Raw genomic sequence first — 27,460 nt, forward strand, 5'->3', positions numbered from 1 at the left:
CCAGTTACTCAGGATGCTGAGGCAGGAGACTTGCCTGAACCCAGGAGGCGGAGGTTGCGGTGAGCCGAGATCGTGCCATTGCACTCAGCCTGGGTAACAAGAGCGAAACTCCGTCTCAAAAAAAAAAAAAAAAACTAGTTCAGGTGATGATGATGGGACAGGAAGTGGGACAAGCCTCATGATACCCTCCTCCCTTTGGAATCCAGGCACAACTGCCCAGCAGTAACATTAGAATAAACATTTTAAGACTGACAAAACAGACTCTTTGTAGCAATAAATACCAAATTCCAGCCTGAGTCTATATAACATCCCATGACAGATAGTAGGCCCTGAAGGAAATCAAAGTATTTTACCCCAAAATATATTTCTTTGACATATTTTGAAATGGCCCCGCAAAGCTATCTCTTATGGCTAAATGTATACTCTAAAGAGAATCCCCTTCCCTTTCCAGGTCTTTTCCTGATGCAGAAGATATTAACTAAGAGTCTGGCACCTTTTTAGATTTGATAAGAGACGTTTACCACCTGTTCTCTCTGAAGCCTACTACCTGGAGGCTTTATCTGCATAATAAGAACCAGGTCTTCACAATCCCTTGTCTTAACCCAGACATGCTTTTCTACTGTTTCCAGGTCTTTAGAAAATAACTTAACTCAACCATTGCCAAACAGAAAATCTTTGAATCTATCTATGTCCTGGAAGCCCCCCTAATCCTCACTTCAAGTTGTCCTGCCTTTCCAGACCAAACCAATGTACATCTTACATGTATTGATTAATGTCTGCCTATAACTTCTGTCCCCCTAAAATGCATAAAATCAAGGTGCAACCCGGCTACGTTGGGCACATGTTCTCAGGACCTCTTAAGACTGTGCCTCGGGCTTTGTCACCCATATTTACCTCAGAATAAATCTCTTCAAATATTTTACAGAAGTTGACTTTTTTTGTTACCATGAGGACCACATTGACACAAGAATAATACAGGGTGGTCACAGTAGAATAAAAAATTCCAGGGAGCAGTTTCATGTGACTAGAGGCTATGGGTTGTTAAGACCCCAAAAAATGAAGGTGTGGATCAAGCTGGACCCAACATTGCACGGGGTTTGACCCAGATTTCACCTAGGACCTCATTATACACTCATTAACATACTCAATCACACACCAATGTCATAACATTTCCAACAACACCCATGTTTGGTATAAAAATGGGTTGCATCACAGTTCCAAGGAATCTCCGCCTTTCCCCAGGAATTTTTATGAATATCCCACCCCCTGATTAAAGAAATCATAAAGGTAGTAGTAGTAGCCCCAAACTCCATTTGCACAACTCTCTTCGGTATGCCAGCAATTCCTTCTTGAGTGTGTGCTTTTTGCTCTGCAATAAATCTCTGTACTTTCACTATTTTCAACTCATCCTTGAATTCCTCCTTGCGATGGGTTGAGAGCCTAGACACTGGCTGATGTCAGCATCCCAATGGCATTTGGGGACTTCCCTACCACACTGGTATCAGCATCACATCCATCTCCTCACTGCTTTTCTAGCATCTGTCCTTCCCTCCACAATTCCTCCCAACCCAGCCCTAATCCGTTTCTTTCTTTTTCTTTTCTTTTTTTTTTTTTTTTAAGATGGCATCTTGCTCTGTCACTAAGCTTGAGTGCAATGGCGCCATCTCAGTTCACTGCAAACTCTGCCTCCTGGGCTCAAGTGATTCTCCTGCCTCAGCCTTCTGAGTATCTGGGACTACAGGTGTGCGCCACCACGCCTGGCTAATTTTTGTATTTTTAGTAGAGACGGTGTTTCACCACGTTGGCAGGATGGTCTTGATCTCCTGACTTGGTGATCCGTCCACCTTGGCCTCCCAAAGTGCTGGGATTACAGGTGTGAACCATCATGCCCGGCCCCTAGTCTGTTTTCTACACAGCACTGGGGCTGATGCTTTTAAGGCTTAAGCCAGATTATGCTACTTTTCAACTCAAAATCCTCAAATGATATCCCATTTCTTTCAGAACTAAATCCAAGATCCTTACAATGGACTACAAATCTGGGTGTCCATTTCTTCTTTGAATATAGGTTCTACCCCTTCTAGGGGAGCACCGAACTCCAGCCCTACTGATCCTGTCAGGAAATTCCTCAGGCCCATTTTTCCTGCCTCAAAGCTTTGATTAGTAGTCTTGTTCTGCCCCCTCTCCTACCTTTGGGTCTCTGCTCCTGGCAATTTGCCATAGGGGTCTGGCCTGACCCTCTTCTTTTTTGAGATGGAGTTTTGCTCTTGTTACCTAGGCTGGAGTGTAACGGTGTGATTTCGGCTCACCAGAACCTCTGCCTCCCGGATTCAAGTGATTCTCCTGCCTCAGCCTCCTGAGTAGCTAGGATTAGAGGGATGCACCACCACGACCAGCTAACTTTGTATTTTTAGTAGAGACGGCGTATCTCCACTTTGGTCAGGCTGATCTCGAACCCCCAAGCTTAGGGGACCCACCTGCCTCGGCCTCCCAAAGTGCTGGGATTACAGGTGTGAGCCACTGTGCCCGGCTGACCCTCCTATTTTTAATAACACTTAACCCTACCTTCCAAATGTTTCACTCAGTTTATTTTTCTGGCACTTTACACATTTATTTATTTATTCTATTCTCTGTTACCCCTCACTAGACTGAAATCTACATGAGAGCAGCCACTCTGTCCTTTATGCTGCTGCTTTGCCTATTTCGTTCGCTGATGAGTCCTATTCGAAATGTCCAAAATTTAGATTCTGGACAAACAAAACTTAGATTCTTGGCTAAACAAAATTTAGATTTAGACCCAAAACAGATGTAGATAAATATTTTTTGAATAAATAAAACACATGTTGATCATTCACGTAGACTCCCTAGTTTTGCAGGGCAACTGCAGGTCAAGCCCAGTCTCTTACTTGTTTTTGAGGGTTTTTTTGGCAACACACATGCCCCAGGCTCTGGTCCTCACTCCTCAGGGGCAGCTGGACAGACCAGGACATGTCCAGTCCTGCCCCAAACAACTAATCCAGGACTTTCTTCCGACCCCAAGTCACACTCCCTTTCACAGTGTAAACGCAGCGTTCTTTACCTTGTGACTTTTCCAGTGGTATCTGATGCCCTGGTAATTTGTTCTCAAAGGAACAGCCTGGCTGGTCAGCCCACACCCCATCCTCCAACCATGGCAAGCAACCAGCACATCATTCAGGACCAGAGAGCACACAGGAGAGGTGTCAGACTGAGGGGAAAGCAGAGTCACAGTTCTAATTTTATACTTTGAAGAAACTTTGCACGAATTACAGGAAGTGGAACTCAGCAAAACCATCTTCTAGGCAGAGATAGGCAGGAGGGAGGTTATGGCAGACACTAGTCTGTTGCTCACAATGCAGCAGAAGCACAATTTGCACATGAATACATTGTGAACACGTGTCAAAGTTCCATTTTAACCCATTAATGAGGGAAACAGTGGGATGGCAAAGGTGCTTGAAAGGAGAATGCAGGCAACTGACCTACACACACAGTCAAAAGCAGGGGGAAAGGTGAAAGGAAATGCTGGCAAGAAGTGGATAAATCAGATAGGAAGCTGGTTATGACTCTCACCCCAGCAGGGGTCATTTGCCTTACACATGCACACTCTCTCTCTGTCTCTCTCTCTCTCTCTCTCTCTCACACACACACACACACACACACACACACACATGTTTTACTAGAGACAGGGTCTTGCTATGTTGCCCAGGCTGCTGTTGGCAAACTCCTGGGCTCAAGCATCTCACACCTGAACTCACCAGACTGCTGGGAAGATAGGCGGGAGCCACCCTTCCTGGCCCATTTGCATTTTTACTGGATGAGATCTCTCCTATCACCACTGGAGAAACAAGATTTGTCTCTTTCACATACCACAAGCTTTCAGCTTAGTTTACTACAAGTTAACTTTTCCCCTAAAAAGAGTTGTAAAATATCCACATTGTAAATAGTAAATCAAAACTACTAGAGTTCAATGACCTCTGACAGGCTTGTCGGACAAGTGCCTTCGCATGACTGAAGGCCACAGGCATCATTTCTGCCTTACTTGCAAGTTCTGGCTCTAACTGGTAGCGTCAGATGGTGCACGCTCTATATTAATCAAATGAGCCTTTGAAAGCTGGGAAAACGTTGGGGACTTGCCTCGGGTGACATCTGTTTGTGTGCCCCCCTCCTTCTGCCTCCTGTGCGGCGCGGCTCACTCCTTGATGCCCCTCTGTGATGCATCTACCTCCTGCTCTCCACACTGAGCATTCTGCATCAGGTGGTTTAAGCGACTCTCCCTCCCTCCAGGCGACAGGAGCAGTTTTCCTGTCCTCCTTTCAGCCTGCAGTTCAGGATCCGGCACATCTTACAAGTTCAACAGTGTTTGCCGAATCACCTCATGAATGAGGTGGGACCTGAGCTGTGCTGTGAAAAAAGGATGTCTGCGAGGACATGGAGGCGGGGTCAGCGGAGGCGAGCACAGCGCGAGCTCTGCACAGCTGTCTGCGACTGGGGAGTGCCCTGCAAGGCGGGGGAGGTTGCGGTCAAGTTCAAGCAGGGACAGCGTAGGAGGACACTGGCATAAAAAATAGCCACATTCAAGGGAGCGGCGAGCTGTTGGGACCTTCTATTTCGATGGGCTTTCCCACCCCCAGCCGCCTTCCCATCACGCGTGGGTGTGGGGGCACCGCCCCCGCGGCGCGCAGGAACCGCGGGGAGAGCCAGGAGCGCAGCGGCTTCGGGATGCCAGACTGAGCAGTGGGTTCGTCTGCGGCCACCTCCCAGGCAAACAGCTTCCTCCCGCGGAGACCCCGCTTCTTTTCAAAGCCTTCCTGGGTCTCTTCAAGGGCGACAGGACGACCTCCCTCCGGGAGGCAGAGCCTGGCAGCCCCCTCCCATTCGCGGGGCGGTGCGGCACCTCCTCCCGCCCCGGACGCGCGCGCCCCGCAGCCGCGCCCCAGGCCGGGCCTCCGGTTCCCGGAGCCCGCGGGCGCGCGCCTGGCCGGGCGTGTCGGGAGCGAGCGGCGGCCGGGGGCGGAGCGCTGCGAGGGCTGCGCGGCGCGCTCGGGCTCCCGCTCGCTCCCCGCCGGGCCCCCAGCGCTCGCCGGCTCCCGGCTCCAGTCCGCCCGTCCGCCCCGCGCAGGGGCCGTGTCGCGAACCGCGCCTGCGACCCCGCGTCCGGGCGCGCCGGAGAGGACGCGAGGAGCCATGAGGCGACAGCCGGCGACGGTGGCGGCGCTGCTGCTCGGGCTGCTCTTGGAGGTAGGGACCCGGGGCCGGGCGCTGCCGGAGGCGCGGCCCCCGTGCTGGCGGCTGGGGCGCGCAGTTCCGAGGCGCCCCGGAGGACCTTCCCAGAGAGCGCGGACGGTGGAGCGACGGGGAGCCGCCGCCCCGCAGCCCTGCGCGCGCCCCGGAGCTGGGAGGTGCGGGACCCCCGTGGCTGGGAGGCTCCCACCCCGGTCCGCGCCCCCCGTCGTTCCTTCGGTTCTCGCACCCCGCCCCCACCCTGCGGGCGAGCGTGTTTCCCGCGCGGGTCGCCTCCGCGAGCTCGGGGTGACCTTTGTGCACCGTCCGCCCCCCTCCCCGCCGCGGAGGACCGAGCATCGGAGGGGCCCAGCGTGGGGTGGGGGTGGGGGGTTCCTTGGGCGCGGCGCAGGCGCGGAGAGTTCGGGGCGCCGGGCGGTTCGGGGTTGGGGAGGGACGGGGGCCGAGCTGGGGCGAGGGGGAGCGGGCGGAGGGGACTGTGGGGTGTCGCGGGTGCGTTGGGGGGCTGCGGAGGTGAGCTGCGGGCGGAGGCGTTTCCGCGTGTGAAAATGAAGCTCGGCCTTGAGGTGCGGGAGGAGGCTCCGCGGAGATCCTGGCGCGCTGGGGTGCGCAGCCGAAGCCGGCGGGCAACTTGTTGAGCGGCTTCTGGGTTCGAGCGCCGGTGGCGGCAGCCCTGGCGGGGACCGCGGCTGCTCCTGGCTGTGAAACCGTAATCGCGTGGGGCCACCCACTTCTCGCTAAAGCAGGTTCCTTAAAATGCGAGCTGGAGGAATTCTGGGGTGTCGAGTCTGAATCAGGGCTTGTTCGGCTTTCTCCTCAGCCTTGTAATTTTGAAGGAAATTTACATTAAATTAATGAAGTTAAAGTAAATAGGTAATGAGTCCCACGCCTCTCTCTGTTTTCGGAAGTTGTGAAACTCTCTTCCTTAACAGTTGAAGGTTGATGCTGGAAATTACTAGTTTGGCTTGGCCTTTTATTAAAAAGTAATTATTACAAAATGCTGGAGGAAAAGTGTTAGTTTTCCTGAAAGGAAGGCTGGCGGAAAAGTGTCTCCTTGCTCCAGGCCCGGCTGTAGCCAAGACTTCCTGTTTCTGTTCAGAAATATCCCCCTAACCTGATGTTTCATGTTTTCGTGGAGTGCCTCTGCTTGCATTCTTTCCATTTGTTCAGAATTTTAAAATCTTGGGAATCACATTCTCTCAGTGACTCACCATAGAGAACAAAGAGGTGAATCGGAGACTACTAATCACATGAAAACAGATGTGTGTGTATCTTACTGTGTGTACGGATACTTACAATCTTTTTTTAATCGGCATTGGTTGATAGTATTTAGCATTCCTTTCCCTCTAGTTTATGTCACCCATGTCTCCCAGGCCTTCTGTTTGAGTGGCTCTGTCCCCTGTGTGTAGCCTAGATGGCCTCAGCGGTTCCATTCGTTCCCAAATAATTGTTTGGTTACATAAGAATTAACCGTCTTAATAGGAGTTCAGATCATGTCTGCAAAGTTGAAACATGATGTAAAACTGAAACCTAAATGCCCAAGGTGATACTTTCACAAAGTCAAATATTAGATGATTGGCTGTTTTTATTTCGGATGAGACATACCCACTTTGACATGGTGGTTATCCTAAGTACCCACTTTTGTCTGTGCTGGAGAAGCGTCTCTGAGGAATTAAGATTTCTTTATCATTCATCACATGGAATTGCATGTAAGGAATTTGTAGCTGAGGTGTTTCATCTCCCGTGGGGTGCTCTGATGGCACCTGGGATGATTCTGAAGTCCTGAATCACATACCTGGATGTGCAGTGGCAGGTGCGAAGCATGCACCGTGGCAAATGGCTCTCTTCACATTGAGTTCATAAAAGCTTCCCCGGGAGCTATTTGGTGGCTTTTGGCCTCTGACTGCCAGCTGCAACCTGGGACATTTGTCTTAGCCTCTTTGTTCTGGCTGAGCTGGTTTCAGTGTCTAAATTTGCCATATGGTTGATCATAAACCACCTGAAATTAAGGGGTGGCCTTGTGGCAGTGGTGGCTCCGCCCCCCCCCCCCCCCCCGCCCCGGCACCCTGTCCCTAGCTGGCACCATCCAGAATCTCACATGCATAGGGTGTCTGTGTTAGTGAGAGGTCCTTGAGTAGGAAGGGTAATCCAAAGGCTGTTTTGAGAAGGGCTTTCCTCCCTTGCCTCAGCGTCCCTTTATAAAAATTTACTTACCTATTAGACATAGAACTGCATATTTATTTTTGCTTGGCAGACATTCAAAGAGTGCTCCAGGGTAACTGCTAGGCACTTTTCTGTACATGTTACAAATGTTTTCTCATTAATCCTCCTAGCAATTACTCTGATCTTTTTTTTTTTTTTTCAAATGGGAGGTGTTAGAGAGTGTGTCTCAAGTCTCACTGCTGTTAATTGTGAGGGCTTAAGATCCTAACTGGGGCGATGTGGTTCCAGTGTGTACCCAGCCGAGATGCTCTGCTTCCTCTGCCCTGTGGAGGAAGGAACATGTTAAGATTTTGCATGCTGTACATTCCTAACAGGAACATGTTAGAAATTTGCATGCTATACATTTCTAGGGCGGTGGTGGGCTTGGAGAGCGTATGCCCCTTGGAAACCCAGTCACCTGGCCTGGTGAGATGGCTCACGCCTGTAATCCCAGCACTTTGGAAGGCCGAGGCAGGCAGATCACAAGGTTAAGAGATCAAGACCGTCCTGGCCAACATGGTAAAACCTCGTCTCTGTGAAAAATACAAAAATTAGCTCAGCAGGGCGTGGTGGTGGTGCACCTGTAGTCCCAGCTACTGGCGGGCATCGGGGGAGGGGGCTGAGGCAGGAGAATTGCTGGAACCCAGGAGGCAAAGGTTGCAGTGAGCCAAGATCACGCCATTGCTCTCCAGCCTGGTGACAGAGCAAGCCAATGTCTCAAAAAAAAAAAAAAAAAAAGAAAAGAAAAGAAACTCAGTCATCCTTCCTTAGAAAGACCATGTGATTTGGCCTACAACCGGTGACACTTTGGAGAGTGAAATCAGATGCTGTTAAGAACTGTGCCTGGACAGCGGGCATCACCAGGACTCTCCCAAGAAACCCTGGTTGTGTTCCCCTCCTGAAGCCCAGGCAGCTGAGAACACCATCTCTCCCCTAGGGAGGCTTCTTGGAAGCTCATTACTGGAGTGACCTTTCTTTTCTATTAACTCAGAGTTTCCAGAATTCCATGTGCAGCCAGTGAGGGCCCTGATTTTATCTCCCTCTCTCCTGTCACTCTGTGCCAGCTGGGTATGATCCAGGGACCCAGTTCACAAATGTAGCAGATTCTCAAGGGTGGCTAAGAGTAGGGAACCTCAGAGGCCTTTTTGGTTCATAAAATGCTGAGGTTCTATGCTTCTGTTGTGCCAGCTGGCTGAAGTGAGGTCCTGCAAACAATCCTTACAGGAAGAAAAAAAGTACCAAGCTGTCTCCTAGTAGCCCTGCTGAAGTAATTCCCAGTGGCCTTCACGCAGTAACTCCTTGGAAACTAAAAGAAAAAAAGGGTTTTAAAACTGACTACACTTTAGTTACACCCCAGGAGTAATGAGGCCCTGAGCATGTGCACCTCCCCAGGGCTTTGTGTTCTGTGCATTGTTTTCTAGATAACTGCCACTGCAGTCTCTTTCTAGCGTTTTGGTTGTTGACACTTTTGAAATCTACTTAGTGTTTGTTTGAAGGGCTCTGTTCTTACAGAAGTGAGCCCAGAAGTGTGTAGTATACTATTTAGTGTAAAATTCGCCAGTGCCAGTGCTCTGGGTTCTGCTTCCAAGGAGGTAGAATCATTTTAGTGAAGGGACCCGTCTCATTATCTTTCTGATCTTTGCCAGGAACCAAGAGCTGGAAACTCTTAAGCCAGGTTGCCTTGTGCTTCAATGCTATCAGGCAAAATAACAGTTCTTCTTGGACTAGAAAAAGGAGCCGTCGTGTCTTAGAGAGAGAGGATTGGAAAGTGGACATTGTCTTTGAACTAGGGAAAAATCAGGATACCGAGTATTTTTTTTGAAGTCCTGTATATATTGACGCCTGGAAGTCTGGAAATTAGAACCGAGTTATGTTTAAGAGTGTTTTCTGTCTCTTGCCAAATGTTTTTTGTGCCCTGGAATTCCAACAAATGTGGCAGTTCCTGGCTGCCAATTTCCTGAAATAAACCTTTCCAGCCCACCCACTCTTTAGAGTTTTTAGAAACTGAGCAATATGCAATTTGAATGAAAAAGAATCCTGCAGGGAATCTGCCGTCTCTGGAAGCTCCACAGGAGGCCAGGTGGTCACGAGTGAGAAGTGGCAGCAGCAGGTGAACCGGGTGGCAGGAGTTCTGCTCTGAAGCAGGGAAAGCCTGGCCCCAGGTGTCTGAGGAGGGCCCAGGGCACTGGGCCCACACCTGGGGCTTTCCATGGTCTTTGTTTTCCTTTACTTTGGGCACAGTTATAAAGGCTAACTGGGGGGGTAAATGACTTAAAAATACAGGACAAGGATGGGATTAGGCTAATGCTCACTTGATTACCTCCCCAGGGCAAGGGCGTTTCCTAGGACTCTCTATCATGTCCTCCTGATGAAGCTTCTTAGATGTCACCTTGTCAGTGAGGTCTGTCTTGACCACCCTATTTAAAATTTCTTCCCAGTTCTCTTCCTGGTCTACCTTACTGTGAACAGTATCCTCCCCTTCCTTTAACTATCTTTAAAATTGACAGAATTTACTTTTCACTATGTAAGCCATTTAGGGGCGAAGGTTCTGCTCTGATTTATTGATTGACATATCCTCAGCTCCTGGAAGAACCATGCCTGGCGCAGAGCAGGGACTCAGTGGACACCTGAATGAGTAAAGTGGTCAGTGGGTAAGGGCCTTGTGGGCAGGAACTGAGCAGGTCGGCAGTGGGAGAAAGGGAAGGGCTGGAGCGCAGCGGAGCACCTCTAGTGATGAGAACCCATTGTCTCTCAAGACAAAGTATCAACTTTTGGGGCAACTTCAGTTGTTAACAGTTTTCTTTTTTTCTTTTTTTTTGGTAATATTGAGGGGAAATGACAGTGTTTTCTGCCTGGTCCGCAGTCTGCACTCGTGGGCTCTTCAGAAGTATCACAATGACAGGCCCGCAGTCTTCGAACACAGCTGTGTGGTCCCCTTCGTGTGTGTGTTCTTCTCCAGGCCTCACCTGCCGTTGTTTCCTCCCAGAGGTGGTCTTGAATCATCTCACCATCCACACAGCTGCAGTTTGAAAATTCTAGACTGGATGGTGACCAGGATGTCCTCAATATCTGAAAATGATTGGTCCTAGAAAAAGGCCATTTCGCGTTAATCCATTTGAGTCATGGATAAACATTTCCTAGTCAAAGTGGAAAAAAGTTTGGTTGGGACTTTATTTTGAAAAAATAAAAAAAGATCAAATTGTAAAAATAAGTTAATGTCATCCTGAGTACTCATGTTATTTTTGTTATTTTTATTTTACTTTATTTATTTATTTTGAGACAGGGTCTCTCTCTGTCACCCAGGCTGGAGCGCAGGGGTGTGATCTCGGCTCACTGCAACCTCCACCTCCCAGGTTCAAGCAATTCTCCTGCCGCAGCCTCCTGAGTAGCTGGGATTACAGGTGCATGCCACCATAGCCTGGCTAGGTTTTTTTTTTTTTTTTTTTTTTTAAGTAGAGATGGGGTTTCACCATATTGGTCAGGCTCTTGAGTACTCATTTTAGAATGATGAGTCTGTTTTGGGGGGACACTGTAATTTTCCTGACAAAATTCTATGATGCGCATATAGGGCAGTCCTTCACTTGACATTGGACTTTAGTCCCATGATCATAGCAAAGGTTTTTTTCCTAGAAGAGTTGCGCTAGCCAGGAAACCCCCCACCACTCCCACCTCCAGCTTCTCTTTGTCCTTTTTATCTGTATCATTCTCATTTGGGCACCTGTGGGGTTATATTAAATGGCTTGACTGCCAGAGTTTTTGCCACTCTCATTGACTCCTTGAGCTGCTGCACGTTTGTGAGGTCTGCAGGACCTGTTTGCTGTCTGTGTGGTATTTGGGTTGCACTCTTCCTGTGATCTTGGGATCAGAGATTGGTAATGGAACTGCCGGTGTTAAGTGGGCTGGGGTGCTGGGGAACTCTCAGCAGGAATGAGCCCAGTGTTTCCTGTGTTTTGTCCTGAAACCTTCGGTTCCCCTCCAGCTCCTGCCCATTGGCACTTAATTGAACAATAAGAAGCTCTGGTCTGTGGGTGTGGCCTGACTGGCACCATCACCATCTTTGGCCTTTGTCATTAAGCAGATAGGATCATACTCCCACCTCCACCCTGCAGCCAGGAGATTTCACCCTGAGTTTGCAGTGAGACTTCAATCTTTTTAACGTGTGCTGCTAACCCGTGACACCTCACAACAGTTGTGGAGCTGTTTATTATTTTTTTAATACCTAAATTGAGGACTTTACATCGGTTCCAATTGTATTTCACGTTACTTTTTTCATCTCATCTACTTAAGCCTGTCAGCATCTGTCTGAACACTTTTTTAAAATCCAGTGGCCCGTATCGTTTTATGCCATGAACAGATTTGATTATTATACTCTTGTTGGCTTTTCCAACTGATTAACATGTTACAGCAGAGTCGAATACAGAGACCTCTTCTGGATAGACATGGAAGACTGAGATTTTGACTTGCAGAGTAATGATATTCTTAATTTTAAAAAGTCACATGCTGGCTTTGAGGTGTTTGATGATCTGCGCTTGGTGAAAAGAGATCCAACCAATGAGAGTCTAGCATGCAGGCACCGGGTGTCTAACCGTGAAGGCGATCTGCACTCAGGTATCATGGAGCAGTGGGGAAGAGCCTTGCAGGAGGCCGTTGGATTCCACCATTAGCAAACACTGACCTTCACTGGTCAGGGTTAAAGAATCAAATGGTCAGTGAAGACAGGGAGGCAGTGACTAATACATAGATAGAAAATTTCAGGAAGTGCAACTATGTACTTCAACGCTCTCAACAGGAGAACAGTGTCCTCCGGCCAGCGCAAAGAGATATGTTGTAAGTCAGGTTTGAAATTGATGAGTTGCTTACTTCGAGCACAGGGCATGTCTGGTGGTCGTTAGGAGTCGCATTTGGATGGCGCCATGACTGTATGTTACAGAATCTCAACTCCTTCTGAGTCACCTGGGAGTCTTTGAGTAAACCTAAGCTTCCACTGAATCAGCGAGTTCACCTGTAATGAGAAATCCCTCAGTGTTGCTGGAGGCCCTTTGGAAGATGCCCTACTTGGTCTGGAATTCGTGGCCCATGGTGGATTAACAGAATGTTTATGTTGTCGGTCATTCCCAAGCAAGTTTCCTGTGCCCAGGCAGCTGCACACCTGCGGAGGAGGGCTTCCTTATCCTGTCAATTGACAATTGTGTTTGCTTGTTATTTTAGTATTATCTGTGACTAGATTAAGAAGAAACTTTGTTATAAGCATCTGTAACAAGGGAAAGGAAGATTGTGATTATGATCATACTTGGCTCTTAATTTCTGCCCTGGGTAAGACCAAAAAAGGGTCCACAGCCATCTCCTCCCCTAGGGTGGTTGAGCAGCTATTCAGGTGACAACTTGACTTTTAATACTGGGAGGAATGATGAGTGAAACCCTTTAGCTGTTTAGTTGGCCTCAGTCTCTTGCTGTTTTGTGATCTGAGTGTCATCAAGGGTCAAAACATGGCATTATGGAGAGGGTGGGGACAGTTCCTTATGGGAAACAGAGACAGAGAGAGACAGAGAGAGAGAGAGAGAGAAAGAGAGAGAGAGAGAGAGAGTGTGTGTGTGTGTGTGTGTGTGTGTGTGTGTGTGATGAGGGGTGTTGATGAGATTATTATTGAGGAAGGTCCTAGTTCCTATTTCCTCCTCCTTCCCTTTACTTGGAGAGAGAAGAAGCCAGTCATACAGTGAATGAAGCCAGGTCCTTATAGCCTCAGGGCAGCTGTGTGAACCAGCACCCTCCCTTAGAGGAAATCTCTGCAACCTCTCTTCTCTGCTGCACTCAAGATAGATTCCAAACACTGTTCTTTGCCTTAGAATCTCCTCAGGAATTTTCTTTCCTTCTAATTTCTTTCCTCCCAAATGGAGCCGTTTTCTGTAGCTCAAAGGATGTCAAAATGTTTGCTTGTATACTCTCTTAGGGAATTTTCAAATACTCTATACCCTGTCACATAATTTTAAGTGGTACAGGTTAAGTATCCCTAATCCAAAAATCCAAAGTCCTAAGTGCTGCAAAATCTGAAACTTTTTGAGCACCAATGTGATGCTGCAGGTGGAAAATTTCACACCTGACCTTATGTGGTACATCATTCATGCACACAAGTATTAAAAATATTGCATAAAATCACTTTCAGGCTATATGTGTAAGGTATACATGAACGTAAATGGATTTCATGTTTAGACTTGGGTTCCATCCCCAAGATATTTCACTGTGTATATGCTAATATTCCAAAATTCAAAAAAATTCAAAATCCAAAACACTTCTGGTCTCAAGCGTCTCAGGTAAGGGTTACTCAACCTGTGTGATTTTGTTTATCACAGATTTTAAATGGTTAAAATGGATTTGATTTCTCATGTATTGTAAACATTATTAAAAATTAAACCATAATGTCACTCTTCTAATGTATCCAGTAGAATCTAAATACCATTAGCATTTGACACTGATTATCATTCTTTTAAAAATTGGCAAATAATTTCTAATGATTGCAAATATAGCATTCCCTTTTTGAATTTCTACTTTCTCTGTAGAATTTTCTTCTAACGAAATATGTATTTATCCTTGAAAGTCTAGTTTTGATCTGTCATTTTTTTGTAACAAAGTGTGTATCTGAGTTAATTTTTAAAACAGTTATTCGGCTATACCTCTCCTCTGTTGCAATAGATTGACCCCTATTGCAATAGACTTGAATAAAGCCTTACCATTTTGACAAGCGTCAGAACCATTTCTCTTTAACAGTGTCACTACCAGTATTTTCAGTGTCCTTAGATCAGTACCTTGGAGAGTTTTTAGTTCTGGACCAGCACATTCCAGTAAGACTAGAAATGGGAGGGAGCCTTGCCTTTCTTTGTAAAGGGGGGGGAGGGTAATTGTGAAAGGGGAACTGTCGCTGGACCGGCATCTGGACCAGGGTCTGTGTCTCAGGCAGTCAGCTTTAGGAAAGCGGACCCGTGGAGTCTGCTTTATGGACGATGAATGTTTGGAATGCGAGTCCTTTAGCAGTGTGGAGGGGTGCCCTTGGAAAGCCTTCGGTGTCCGCAGAGACTCCGCTACCTTTCTCAGCTTTGGCTGTACATTAGAATGAAGTAGGGTGTTTTGAGCAATTACGTGCACCTGGGGCCCAGGCATCTTTATTTTGTAACAGATACACGTTGCTTCTGATGCACAGATGAGGATCAGAAGTCTTCATTCAGCCCTGCAGACTAAACCGACTGCTTTGGGTCCCGAAGGTGCCACACTTTCTCGTCCTGTTTTCCCATCCCTCTGACCTTGCCATTTCAACTCCCACCATACTTGAAAACCCTCAGGTGGTGTCATGGAAGGCCACTCTGATTGTTCACTCAGTACCTGAGTTAGGTGCCCGACTTGGGCAAGCTACTCCCAGGTGTTCTGAGCTCAGATACTGTAACTGCCTGGTTTTTTTTTTTTTCACGTGAATTCTTTAGACCTTAAGCTCCTAGAGGGCCTATCTGTTCCTGAAGAGTTTGGCACAGTGAGGGGAATGGGATCAGGAGCTTGTGTGTAGAAGTTAACCTTAGGAAGGGGAGTCGGGGTGTGAAGAAGGAGATGAGGAAGTCATCAAGAGGGAAGATGCGGATAGACTTGAAGTTCAGTGGGAAAAGGGCGGCGACCCCGGTGGGATGTTGGGAAGTCGTGTTGAAGTAAGCCACAGAGGTAAGCTGGTAAAGACCTTGGCCTCCAGGTCACGGTGCAGGTCACACAGCGGTTGTGGTGAGGGCCCTGGGAGGCTGTGCATGTGCATCTCAGAGCATCCGCGGTCGGGGTGCAGAGTGAGCACTTCGCACAGTCCTGGGTACAGCCGAGTGCCCTGGCTGGCCCTCTATCAGCACGGCAGCAGGGAGGTAGAAAGGTGGCTGCCAGACCTGGGGACTGATGCAGGATGGCAGTATGCCAGGAGTGAGAGGATTTGGGGGAATTATTGTTTTGATGGCTGAGTTAGGGTCATTTCTTGAGTGTGTAGGGTTAGAAGGGGGTTGATGGATTGGAAAATGAACAAAGGCATATTGGTAGAAAGAAGAGGTTGACATGGGAGTGAGGGAGTAGGACAGGTACAGAGGGGAGAGTAGGGCTGCTGGCCTGTGAGAGAACTCCTTGTGACCTCTGCATTCATTTCCTGTTGTAGCTGCAGCAAGTGACTACAAATACTTGGTGGCTTAAACCAATCCAGATTTGTTATCGTCCCGTTCTGGAGGTCAGAAGCCCTAATGGCTCTCACTGGGCTGGATTCAAGAATGTCAGCAGGCCCGTGTTTCTTCTGGAGGCTCTGGGGGAGGCTCCGTTTCCTGGCCTGTCCCATCATCTAGGGACTGCCTGCATTTCTTGGCTGGTGGTCCCTTCCTCCCCTTCAAAGCCAGCAATGCTACATCTTCTGATTTGTCTTGTGCATCTGTCTCCCTCTGTCACTGTAAAGACTCTTCAGATTACATTGGGCCCACCTGAGTTACCTGCATAATCTCCTCATTGTAAGAGCCTTACCTTAATCACATCTGCAAAGCCCCTTTTGCCACCTAAGGTGACATTCCCAGGGTCTGTGGATTAGGAGGATGACATCTTTGTGGGCAGGAGGCGGCATTACTCTACTTTCCACAGGGTTGAAAAAAATATATTGCTTGAAATGGATATTGTAGGGAAATCACTGTTGGTAAAGGTTTTTTTGTTTTCATTTTTTGGTTGAGACAGAGCCTCACTCTTTTGCCCAGGCTGGAGTGCAGTGGTGTGATCTTGGCTCACTGCAACCTGTGCCTCCTGGGTTCAAGCGACTCTCCCACCTCAGCCTCCCAAGTAGCAGGGACTACAGGCGTGTGCCACCATGCCCCCCTAATTTCTGTATTTTTGGTAGAGATGGTGTTTCAGCATGTTGGCCAGGCTGGTCTTGAGTTCCTGTCCTCAGGTGATCGACCCGCCTTGGCCTTCCAAGAGTGCTGAGATTACAGGCAAGAACCACCGCACCTGGCCAGTGAAGGTTTTTGTTTTGTTTTGTTTTTAACCGAGTCTTGCTCTGTCACCCAGGCTGTAATGCAGTGACATGATCTCGGCTCACTGCAACCTCCACCTCCCCGGTTCAAGCCATTCTCCTGCCTCAGCCTCCTGAGTAGCTGGGACTACAGGCCCCGTGACCACACCCAGCTAATTTTTGTATTTTTAGTAAAGACAGGGTTTCATTGTATTGGCCAGGCTGGTCTTGAACTCCTGACCTTGTGATCCGCCCACCTCAGCCCCCACAAAGTGCTGGGATTACAGGCGTGAGCCACCATGCCTGGCTAGTAAAGGTTTTTCTACTTCATTACCATGTTCTGAGGTTCTTTGGTGGGGCTGACATGGGCGGAGGAGTGAGTGAGAACTTTCCGGTTCCTCTGCACGTGCCCTAGGTTGGGATGGGGTCATTAACGTAGGTTGTAGGTCTGTTGCATGCTTTGAGTTCTTGGTAGAATGACACAGGAAAAATATGTGGTGGTTTTATTAATAGCTAGTCACCCCAGTGGAAGCTGAGATTCACCTCTGACTTTCTGAATAGCAAGAGAAGATAAATTGCAGATAGGGAAAAGGCTTTCTCTCATAATGCGAGCCTTGAACAAATTGAGATCACAGGTTACTCGACACAATTGATGCTTTTATCGCTTCCTGGCAGAAAAGGGCTGGACTTCAAAAATCACAACATCTGGGCCCTGGTCAGCTGAGCCAGGCATGAGAGTCCTTCCACCGTGGGGGCCTGTTGGTTGGTCCAGTGGCACCATCGGCTCTGGGGGCAGCAGCTGCCCTCAGAGGCTTGCTAATGGGCAGTGCTCACATTCTTCCATAAGACGGGAAGGGTAGGAGTCCTCATTAGGAGTCTCTGGTCCCTTTCTGAGTGTCAGTGTGACCTAGTGATGTATTCAGAGAAGCTGCTGAGAATGGAGGTGGATTTATTTAGTGATGATTGTCACCCCTAGAACCAGTACCTTTTTTAGCTCCCACCCTGTTTATCAGAATTCACTTGTATGTATGGTTCTTTTGACAGATGGCTCAGGATCCCATTGAAGCCATCAGTCCAGAGGATGAGGGACCACACTAAAAAAGAAACCGTCACTGTCCACTGGACACTTACTGACTTATATATAGCTAAGTTGTTTGCAAAGCTTGAGCACAAGTAAAATTAATGCAATTATGTCTTCAGAAGGAAATGCAGGGTGGTATTAAACTTTTCAGGGAGGCTATCTTCTGTCTAACCTTGAACACTGACCTTTCCTTTATTTCTCCTTTGGTTTTTAGCAACTCTGCATTATTATTGCTGAAAAGGTCTCAGAACACTGAGATAGCTCTTTCTTTGTTAGTCAGTTTTACTAATAAGACCAGGGTTTGGTGTTCACCCTGTACCCATGCTGTGTTTGAGGCTGGAGTCTTAAGCTTTTACTCTGTCTTTTGGGTCATTGTCTACAAGGAACCTGGGGTGGAATGGATGGGTGGGTGGATCTGGGAGGTGAAGAGGCATCACAGCACCTGACATAGCACAGTAGCCTCTGGACAGGGATGCCTGGGCTCTCTGGAGGCTGAGCAGAGATGGTTAGAATTGACATTAGCAGGGCGTTTCTGGACTGGCAGGGTCCTCTCCGTGATTAAAGCAACATCTGTCACACCTGCAGGTGTGCACACCTGAACAAGTTAGCCGGTAGGAAACATATTATTTGTATGAGTTTTCATGTAGTTGTCTGGGGGAAGTATAAAGAACATGTTAAAAATACGAAGGATTTTTCTTTCTTAAAATTCAACATTCTTTCGTATGTGATTTTTGACATACCACAAGCTGCACATAATTAATGTATACAACTTGTTGAGTTTGCACCATGAAACCACCTCCACAATTTATGCCAGAAACCTCTAAAAGCTTCCTCCTGCTCTCTAATGATGATGATTATTATTGTGTGTGATAAGATCTATGCCTTAGATTTTTAAGTACACAGATTTTGAAGAGCAGTGTTAACTGCAGGCCCTCTGTGGCACAGCAGCTCTCTAGCACTTACTGGTGTGCATAACTGGAACTTTGTACTTTTTGACAAATACCTCATTTTCCGTCCTTCCAACCCCTCACATTGCTATTCCACTGTCTATTGAAGGATGTTCTTGTCTGTCTCTACTTACAATGCCCCACAGAGTCCTTATTAAACTGCACGTTGAGTAGAATGTCTTGGGCCCTCATTGATAGGAAGCCCAGTTCATATACTGCAGACTCAGAGGTGGTTAGTTATCTGGCATGGTTAGGCATCCTCCTGTGGGAGTCCCTGGGCCTGGGTCGGTCAGAGTCTCTGCACACCCTCACGTGCGCTCCACCTTCCATTCTTCCGCTCTCCAAGTTCGGTCCTGCCGTGTGGTCGCGTGTAGGTTGCAACTGCTTCTCACAAAATGCAAACAGTCAGCATCCAGCATGTCCTTCTCATGTCTGTGTTTTGCTCTGTCGGGGCCGGGCAGCGTTTCTTGACCCCTTCCTTTCCGCCTCCCTACAGTATTCTAGTATTTCCTAATGCGATGCTCATTTTGGCTGGGATGGCGTTAGATGGGTCCTAAAGAGTCATTATTTTCAGATTGGAAGTCAAGCCAGCGATGGAGATGTAAACAGACATAGGAGCCTTCTTGCTGTCATATGGGGTTTTAAAAATCCTTTTCTTCTTTTCTTTTTTTTTGAGACGGAGTTTCGCTCTTGTTACCCAGGCTGGAGTGCAGTGGCGCGATCTCGGCTCACCGCAACCTCCACCTCCTGGGTTCAGGCAATTCTCCTGCCTCAGCCTCCTGAGTAGCTGGGATTACAGGCACACACCACCATGCCCAGCTAATTTTTTGGATTTTTAGTAGAGACGGGGTTTCACCTTGTTGACCAGGTTGGTCTCGATCTCTTGACCTTGTGATCCACCCGCCTCAGCCTCCCAAAGTGCTGGGATTACAGGTGTAAGCCACTACGCCCGGCCCAAGAATTTCTTTATGTGTGTGGAGGGACGGGGTCGGGGGGGTGGGGAGTTGGGGAGAGATAGCATGGGGAGAAATGCCAGATATAGGTGATGGGGAGGAAGGCAGCAAACCACACTGCCATGTGTGTACCTATGGAACAATCTTGCATGTTCTTCACATGTACCCCAAAACCTAAAATGCAATTAAAAAAAAAAAACTATCAAACCTCATACCACAAAAAAAAAAAATTCTTTTTTTTCTTGAAACATCTTATGTTTGAATATTTTTTTAAACTTTCCAACTTTATTTCTCCAGATGATGGTGGCAGTGTGATAACCAGCACTTAGCAGGTGCTTGCTGTGTGGCAGGCGTTGTTTTGAGCATGTGCTATTTCATCCGTGCAGCCCTCTGCCCCCTGCCCCCTGCCCCGGGCTCTGTGCTGCCATCCTGTCCATTTTGTTGTGGACCGGGGCTTTCCCAAGATTTTTACTAGTCGGACCTAGGATTCAAACCTCAGCAGATTGACTCGCCAAACTAAAATAGTGAAAAGGGGTCAGAATCTGATTTAAAGAGCATTTATTCAAGTATGCGGTACGTAGACCACCTGGAAACACCAACTCCAAAGAAATGGAGTCCGTTCTCTGATATAGGAAGTGAAGGCTTCGTTTATGTGGGCCAAGACAGGGGAGTTTTTAGCAGGATTACAACATTGTTCATATGAGGGTGGTGTGTATGTTATAGCAATTTGATTGTCTCTAGGTGGTGTTTCTTTTTGGGAAGAGGACATTTAATGTTTTCTTAAGAGAGGCTGTAATAGTCCTGGGTCTTCTGTCATCTGGTCTAAGGGAAGCAGGGCAATGAAGGGGGAGTTAATCTGCAGCAAGGGTCATTAATTCAGAGGGCAGGAGGCTTTTGACCCTGGCATCGTTTAATTCTCTTTAGTCAATGGACAGAACAAGAAAAAGAAGAAAGCGAGTTAATCTATAATCTGAGAAACATAAATTGTAACATGTGTGACTCAGATCACAGTCACATTTCTCTCAAAGCTTTAAGTATTTTGTGGGGGGGAAGCGTTTCAAACAATTTTTAGGTTTATTTGTTTTCACAGACTTCAGAGCATGTTCTTAAGAGCCTCAGCATATAAAGTTGATAAAATCATAGCGTTTTCCTCTTTGAGGTTCCATCGTGGCCTGGCCCAGAGGGAGTTCCTCCTGATGGTTCACGTTATGCGTTTTGGTTATTAAGAGACTGAGAAACTCAGTCACGCCATCCTAAGTGTTGTGTCTTTATTATAAGTAGGATGTGGAAATTTAGAAGAAGAGAATTTTGGCTTATGGAATCCAGAAGCGGGTGAACATGTTTATGTCCTGGAGGGTGGCTCAGGAAGGGACAGGCAAGGCTCACTGTGGCACTGAGTCAAGGTCGTCATCCTGCTGGGCTGAGCCCCTGCCTCTCCCCCCTCCCCCCTCCCCCCTCCACCTTGCTAGGTAGCCTGCACTTGCCCAGTCCTTTGTGTTGGGCTGGGTTCAGAAGGTCTCAGAGGAGGCCCAGCAGGTGGCTGGGAGAGAGCAGAAGCTGCCCTCAGGGGCACTGGGCGAGTGCAGCAGCTTTCTGTTTTGTATGTTAGGCACTGGGGGCCCCTCCCGGGTGAGGACCAGGGTGGATCCTGGCACACACCTATGTTCCCATTACCGTATAGAGGTTATTAGGGACGGGTCGGGGCGGGGGATCTACGGGGAAACATCTTAGAACACATGGAAAAGAAAGAAAGTGAGTTTTGGTAATGGCTGTTGGGGTCATTCATTAGTTTCTCTTTATTTGCTCTGTGCTGTGTTTATCAGCAGGACTCACTGAAGGGAGTCCAGCACAAGCAGTCTGTGTGCTGCTGCAGGCCCGGAAAGGCTTTGGTAAGTGGGACCTATGTGAGCAACATTTAGTTTACTCTTTCAAAAGTCTCATAAAGAATTGTATTCCCAGCAGAGCCCCCTGCTGTGTCAATGGTAATTGATGACTACCATCCTATTAAATAATTATGAGGTGCGGGCTAGAGAAATGAAGAGGAGCCTATGCCGGAGGAGCTTTTATACTTAGGAAAAGGAGAAGGGCTGTTTAGAACAATACCCTAGACCCAAATGACATGACCACTAAGAGCTGGATCTTACCTGGCACCTGAAGTGCGCTGGACAGCGTCCTAGTGGTTACCCCGCTGTGTCCCTCATGGTAGCCCTGGAAGCCACGTGTTGCCGCTCACTTTATAGATGCACAAACGGAGGTTGGGAAGTGAAGGGGTTTAACAGAGGTCACCTGCACAGTGAAAAGAGGCAGCTGGAGCTGTTCCTGCTAGCATTCACATTTTAGGGAACAGTGGTGCTGAAAGTGAGCGATTGTCATCCAGCCTGCTTCCCTGGGGCCAGCGTTTGAGCTGGGGGTAGTCAAGAGGCCAGGGGGGCAAGCTGTCCGTGCAGAGCACCCTCCCTCTCCTGTCCCTCCCCCTTCAGGCTTCGGCCCCGCCCTGTGCTTTGCTTTCTTCTCTCCTTTTCACTCCATTACTTCTCCAAGTTCTGCAGGCAGATTGGAAATTTATTTTAAGACCGGTTCCTTTTTAAAAGTATATTTCTCTGTGTAACTTAAGTTTCCGATGGATTTTTCTTTTGGCCTAGAGGCATGATTCAGTGTGGTGGTTTAATTTGTAAACAGCACCTGTCACCTGACTTTCTCCTTCGCGAGATGCGGCAGAAAGCAGTCACCTCCACGGCTTTCCTCCTCCACTCCCAGGCCCTCATCTGAGTCTGAGACGCTGATGTCTCCTGGGCTTGGATGAGATCTTCCTCCTCTCCCCATTCTGTGAAAAATCCTGGGGAATCTCATCTACATCTAAGTCTTCAGTGACAGTTGTTTACATGAATGTCTCCAAAATCTGCATTTCTGGCAAGAATTCCCTGCTGAGCTGCAGCACCTCTTGACCCAGCTGTCTAATGGAGATCTCCTTGAGGGTGGCCTGGAGGCCTCAGACAGTGTATCTGAAGCAGAGCTCACCCTTCCCCCAGCTCCACCCATTGGTTCTATCTCGGTTGGTGGTGCCACCACCCACCCAGGACAGTGCTCCAGAAACCCTGCCATCCCTGCATCCTCTGCAACCCAAGTTCTGTGATTTTTATTCCTTAAAGTTTCTAGAATGTGCCTCTCCCAGGCCCCGCTTTCTCTCTACCTGACTCAGTCCAGACCGTTTTCCTTGTGTACATTCCCTGGGATGTTTCTCCTCCGTTCTGTCCATGCGAGCTTTTCAAACCTTTGATCTGTGACTTCTTGAAATCCACTAACGGTGCCCTGTTGGCCTATGGGAAAAATTCCAACCACCCTTAAGTTAGTTCCCAGTGCTCTTCTATGCCCTGTGACATCCTAGATGGTACAAGAGGGAGCTGGCGGCCTTGCGACTACACAGCCTTTTCCCTCAACCAAGTGCTGTATTAGGTAAGGAGGCAGCAGGCATTACCCATGTGTAACCTTGTTTTGTCTAAGGATTGACCAGCTGCTTTAGAAGTTTTAGAGCCTGTCTCTCAATAAGAGATAAAACTCTTTCTGGCGTACCTCTGTGTCTCTCGTCTTTGCCAGTAATCCCAATTTTGGATACGTTTTTGCATTTTGGCAACCATGAAGGAAGGAAAGAGGGAAGGAAAGAGGTCTAGTATCCTAAGTCTTGAGCAGGGCAGGTTGCCGCTACAGTGGCCAAGATGGATCCCGCCGGGACATGCCTGCCTCAGCCTGGTCCTTGAAAATGGTGTCCCCTGAGGGGTGCAGTGTAAGCCTGTGTGGCTGAACAGGAGAGACTTGGGGGCAGCCCTGCGGTACGGCTGCAGAGTCTGAAAGGATAGGATGCCTGGTTGCCAGGCCTAGGAAGGGGGTGAGTGTGAGTTCGTGTGTGTGTGTGTGTTCGTGTATCTGTGTCTGTGTCTCTGTGTGTGTGTGTGTATCTGTGTGTGTGTGTGTGTGTATGTGTGTGTAGAGTGGAGGGGAAGGGGCACAGAGATAATCAGGGGAACCAGGGCTTGAGGGTGGAGCTCTTTATCTGGGATGTGACTGAAGGAAGCTGCCATGTGTGGTGGGGTTGGGGTGGGGTTGCAGTGATTGAGGCCAGGGAGTGGGGCCTTCCGGAAGGGTTGAGCGAAGTGTTTACTTATCACCCCCCAATTTATATCATTGCTTTTATTAAGGAAAATATTTAAACCAAAGTCAGAACTGTTAGGCTTAGCTCTATCATCTAAATGTTATTTATCTTATGGTAAATGAGCTGGAGTTTATTGCCTAGTGACCTTTGGGTCTGTATCACAGGAAGGCAGCCTGTGGCTCCAAGGCAAGTCTTCTGCTTCCTCACTCTGGGAAGCAGGCCCCTTAAAAAGGTCTTTACTGGCAACTCCTTCCAAGCGCTGCAAAAGTAGAAGTGACGATGTATCCCCAGTAAAATCCTGTTAGGTTTTGGAACTGTTAGGGGCTACATAAAAACTGTCCCCCACAAACTCTTTTCTGAAAAACCAAATTCATGCATCTAAAGATGAAAACCAGCCTGAATAACAGACGGACTGCAGCTTCCTTCTGACAGTGCCTCCTGCTAGGACAGCACATAGATTGGGAATGAGATTAGGAGATATAATTAACTTGTCTGCCTATACCGTTACTCCTTGAATGTTTCCAAGTTTATTTTAGGAAGATTGACAGTTGTAATTATATTGTCAAGGATTTCCATTTTTGCTGTAGCAACACAAACCCAGACAAAAAGCCCCCACCTGACTTTAATTGGACTGATGCAGGGGACAGGTTTCGGTCACGTGGCTTTTCCTAAAGTGCCCTAGCATTTGTCAGCAGTTCACAGCTAGCAGTGCGTATGATTTTTTCTTTGGGTTCAAGAGTTTAGTCTAGGAAATCCTGTCGTGTTGCCATAGTGCTCTGTCACCTTTCTGGGTTGAGCACGGCTGAGTGACTCAGCCCATGGGAGGTCTCCCGGGAGAACAGTCTCCACGTGCCGCCTCCTCGCTGGCCTCTGCATGAACCCGTGTGCCGGCAACCTGGCGACCAGACTCCTGCCTTTGGGGCCGGGGCTCCAGGACCTGAGTGTCCCCACCCGTCCGCCCCAGTGTTGGGAGCAGTGACATGTGGTGGGAAAAGGACAACTTTGGAGCCCCACAGGCCTGGTTCCAGCACTTTCTTTTGAGGCATCAGTTACTTAGCGGTTTCCTAGACTTCATTTGCCACCCTGGGGAAACCATGCTCGTGTCGTAGGCATGTGTAAGCATGAAGATCCTGTGTGAATGTGTAGGTCCAAAAAGTAATGATGTCTAATAAAGGGTAGCTGGCATCCTTAGTGTGTGTCATCTGCTTTCTGACAGAGGCAGCCATTCGATTTAAGACAGAAATGGGAAAGTATTTCCCACCCCATTCCTAGAGACTGTGGAGAGAACAGCATTTTTGAGCTTCTTGGGAGGAGAGGCATTTTATACGGAAGTTTTAAAACCATCTAAACTACCTTCTTGCTGTCATTGCTATTTCTAAATCCAAAAGGTGCTGATATTTGTCTGTCTTCCCCAGTCCTTCAGTGGACTGCCCATGCAGTGCATGTTAGTAACTAGCAGCAGCACAGACCTTTCCCCTCGTGGGCCCACCGCTTCCTTTTTCATGGTGTCCCTGGTCCCTGACCTGGCTAACCAGGCTCCCAGGGCTTTCCCTCTGCCTCCCACCTTATTAACACCTGTTTGTTTATTTTTTTTTGGAGACATAACCTCACTCTTGTTTTGCAGGCTAGAGTGCAGTGGCACCATCTTGGCTTGCTGCAACCTCTGCCTCCCGGGTTCAAGCAATTCTCATGCCTTAGCCCCAAAAGTAGCTGTGACTACAGGTGCCCGCCACCACACCCGACTAATTTTTGTGTTTTTAGTAGAGATGGGGTTTCACCATGTTGGTCAGGATGATCTCGAACTTCTGACCTCAAGTGTTCCGCCTGCCTGGGCCTCCCAAAGGCCTGGGATTACAGGCACGAGCCGTGGCACCTGGCCTTCAACATGTACTTTGTATTTGATAATCTCTCCTTTTCTGCTTTCCCTCCTACTGCGTGTAAGATGCAGGAGAGGCCCTCTTCCTCCACCTCCGCCGTGTGGAACCCTTCCCCACTTGGGGTTTCTTTCCCTTTTTCCTGAGGGAAGGGGGAAAAATCAGGTGACCTATTCCATTGCTGGAAGTGGAACAACTAGACCAGAGCCTACTGACAGATTTCCTGAGGGAAAGGAGCACCAAGTGTTTGTGCATCAATTCTTTGCTTCTGATGGGGGAATTGACTTTCGAGGCGAGCTCTGGGGAGCACTCAGAACCTGATTTTGAAGGGAAAGCGTTTTGTGCGGGTCCAGCCCCGCGGGACGTATTTGCCAGCACCGCTGTACAGCGTGCGTGTGAGGTCCTGGTGCTCCACGTCCCAACATTCCAGGGCATCACGTCGATGTCAGTGGAAACTCCCACTGACGCCAGGAGTGATGAAACTGCAGCAAGCACAGCAAATCGGTTCATTTCACGTGAAGCTCGTCTCATTGGCGGCGACAGCCCGGCGTGCCTTCGTGGAGAGAGTCTGGAAGAATGCCGTGGCCACGGAGGGAAGTGATGCCTGGGGGATGGCAGGGCTCACGGCTTGTTGCTTTCTCTGCATAACAGGGAGAAATAATTTGCCAGCCTAACCGGACCTCTCAGTGTCTTCACGCTCTCACGCGCCGCTTCGCCTCTCACCACACCCTTCCCTCCTCTCGGGCCGTCCTCACTGCCTGTCTCTCAGTTCATAGCTTAGATACAGCCTTCTCCAGGAAGTCTGCCCTGATCTCTTCAAGCCAACGTAGTCTCTCACTCTAAAATTTCGTTGCTTTATATTATGAAAATAAGCCTAATGCATTCTAGTTGTGGAATAATTGGAAAGTAGAAAAATATGCAGACATGAAAACAGGTCGTTCGTAATTCCCCGCTCCAAGACAGCAGCCATTAACGTTTTATGGTGTTTTCCTTCCAGCCATTTTCTGCGCAGTTTTCCTACACTGGTCATTAACATGTCAGCAGCCGCGCATCCTCCTGTCAGGAGCACTTCCATTTAGTTAAAAATTAACCACGAGCCTGTTAGTGACTGTATAATACTTCACGGTAGGGCTAATGACGGACTCGCCAGTGCTCCAGACATGGACTATTTAGCTTGTTCCCATTTTTGTATATTGTAAGAATCTCGAAATGAACATCTTTTTACATTTTGGACTTTTTTAAAGGATCGATTTCCAGAAATGGAATGACTGGACCAGAGCTTACTGGCAGATTTAAAGACATCTGATATATCTTTCATCTTTCCAGACTGTAAACTTTGAGAAAGTTTTTTTCAAACCAAATCCTTATTTCCTCCAGCAGTGTACAAGATTATGGGGTTAAGTATTCTATCACTGCTCCTTAGGGTGAAAATAAGTGTTCTCTGTGTTAGGAGGTTTGGCTCTTTGCCCTTATTTATGCGCACTTACCTACGTTTGTGTGCTATTTGCTTTGGCAGAATTTCTCTCCAGAGAGCGGCACCTGCCTGATGGCTGCTGTTGGGCTGCTGTTGCACCTTCGGCTCTTACGACTGCTTTGTTGCTATGCCAGGAAGTGGATTCTGCCAGGAGTCCTTGGACAGATACAGTGAAGAAAATGCTGTGCCCTCTCCCAGGCGCTGGCATTTCCAGGGCCCTCCCTCCTTCTGGGAGTAGCACCTGTGCACGGCTGTGCAGTTCCCTTGGCCCGGCCCCCGGCGGCACTCAAGCCCCCATGCTGAGGAGAGTCCTGGCTCACCATGTGGATGACCAGGGACTGTTGCTTTTCCTGGACAAAGCAGGCAGTCTCTGCAGTGACAGTGATGGGGATGGAGGTGGGAAAAAGTCTTTTTTCAAGCAAGATTTGAGGCCACTGCTCATAAAGGAGGGGAGCAATGCCATTTTAATGTGTGGGATTTTTGTAAAGGGGGATCTCTTGCAGAATGTGTGCATACTTTCTTGTCTGG

At 48.2% G+C, this 27,460-nt stretch overlaps 1 protein-coding gene across 1 annotated transcript in view; it reads left to right on the top strand.

The window, feature by feature from the left end:
• Positions 1–4,756: 4,756 nt before the first annotated feature.
• The window catches only part of VOPP1 (VOPP1 WW domain binding protein), a 96,046-nt gene continuing 73,342 nt past the window's right edge, over positions 4,757–27,460 (top strand). The window contains exon 1 of the mRNA XM_039462076.2: positions 4,757–5,253. Coding sequence (XP_039318010.1) covers positions 5,200–5,253 — 54 coding nt within the window. The 5' untranslated portion in view covers positions 4,757–5,199. The remainder of the gene's footprint in view (positions 5,254–27,460) is intronic.

Source organism: Saimiri boliviensis, chromosome 10, assembly GCF_048565385.1.
Source record: "Saimiri boliviensis isolate mSaiBol1 chromosome 10, mSaiBol1.pri, whole genome shotgun sequence".
NCBI lineage: Eukaryota > Metazoa > Chordata > Mammalia > Primates > Cebidae > Saimiri > Saimiri boliviensis.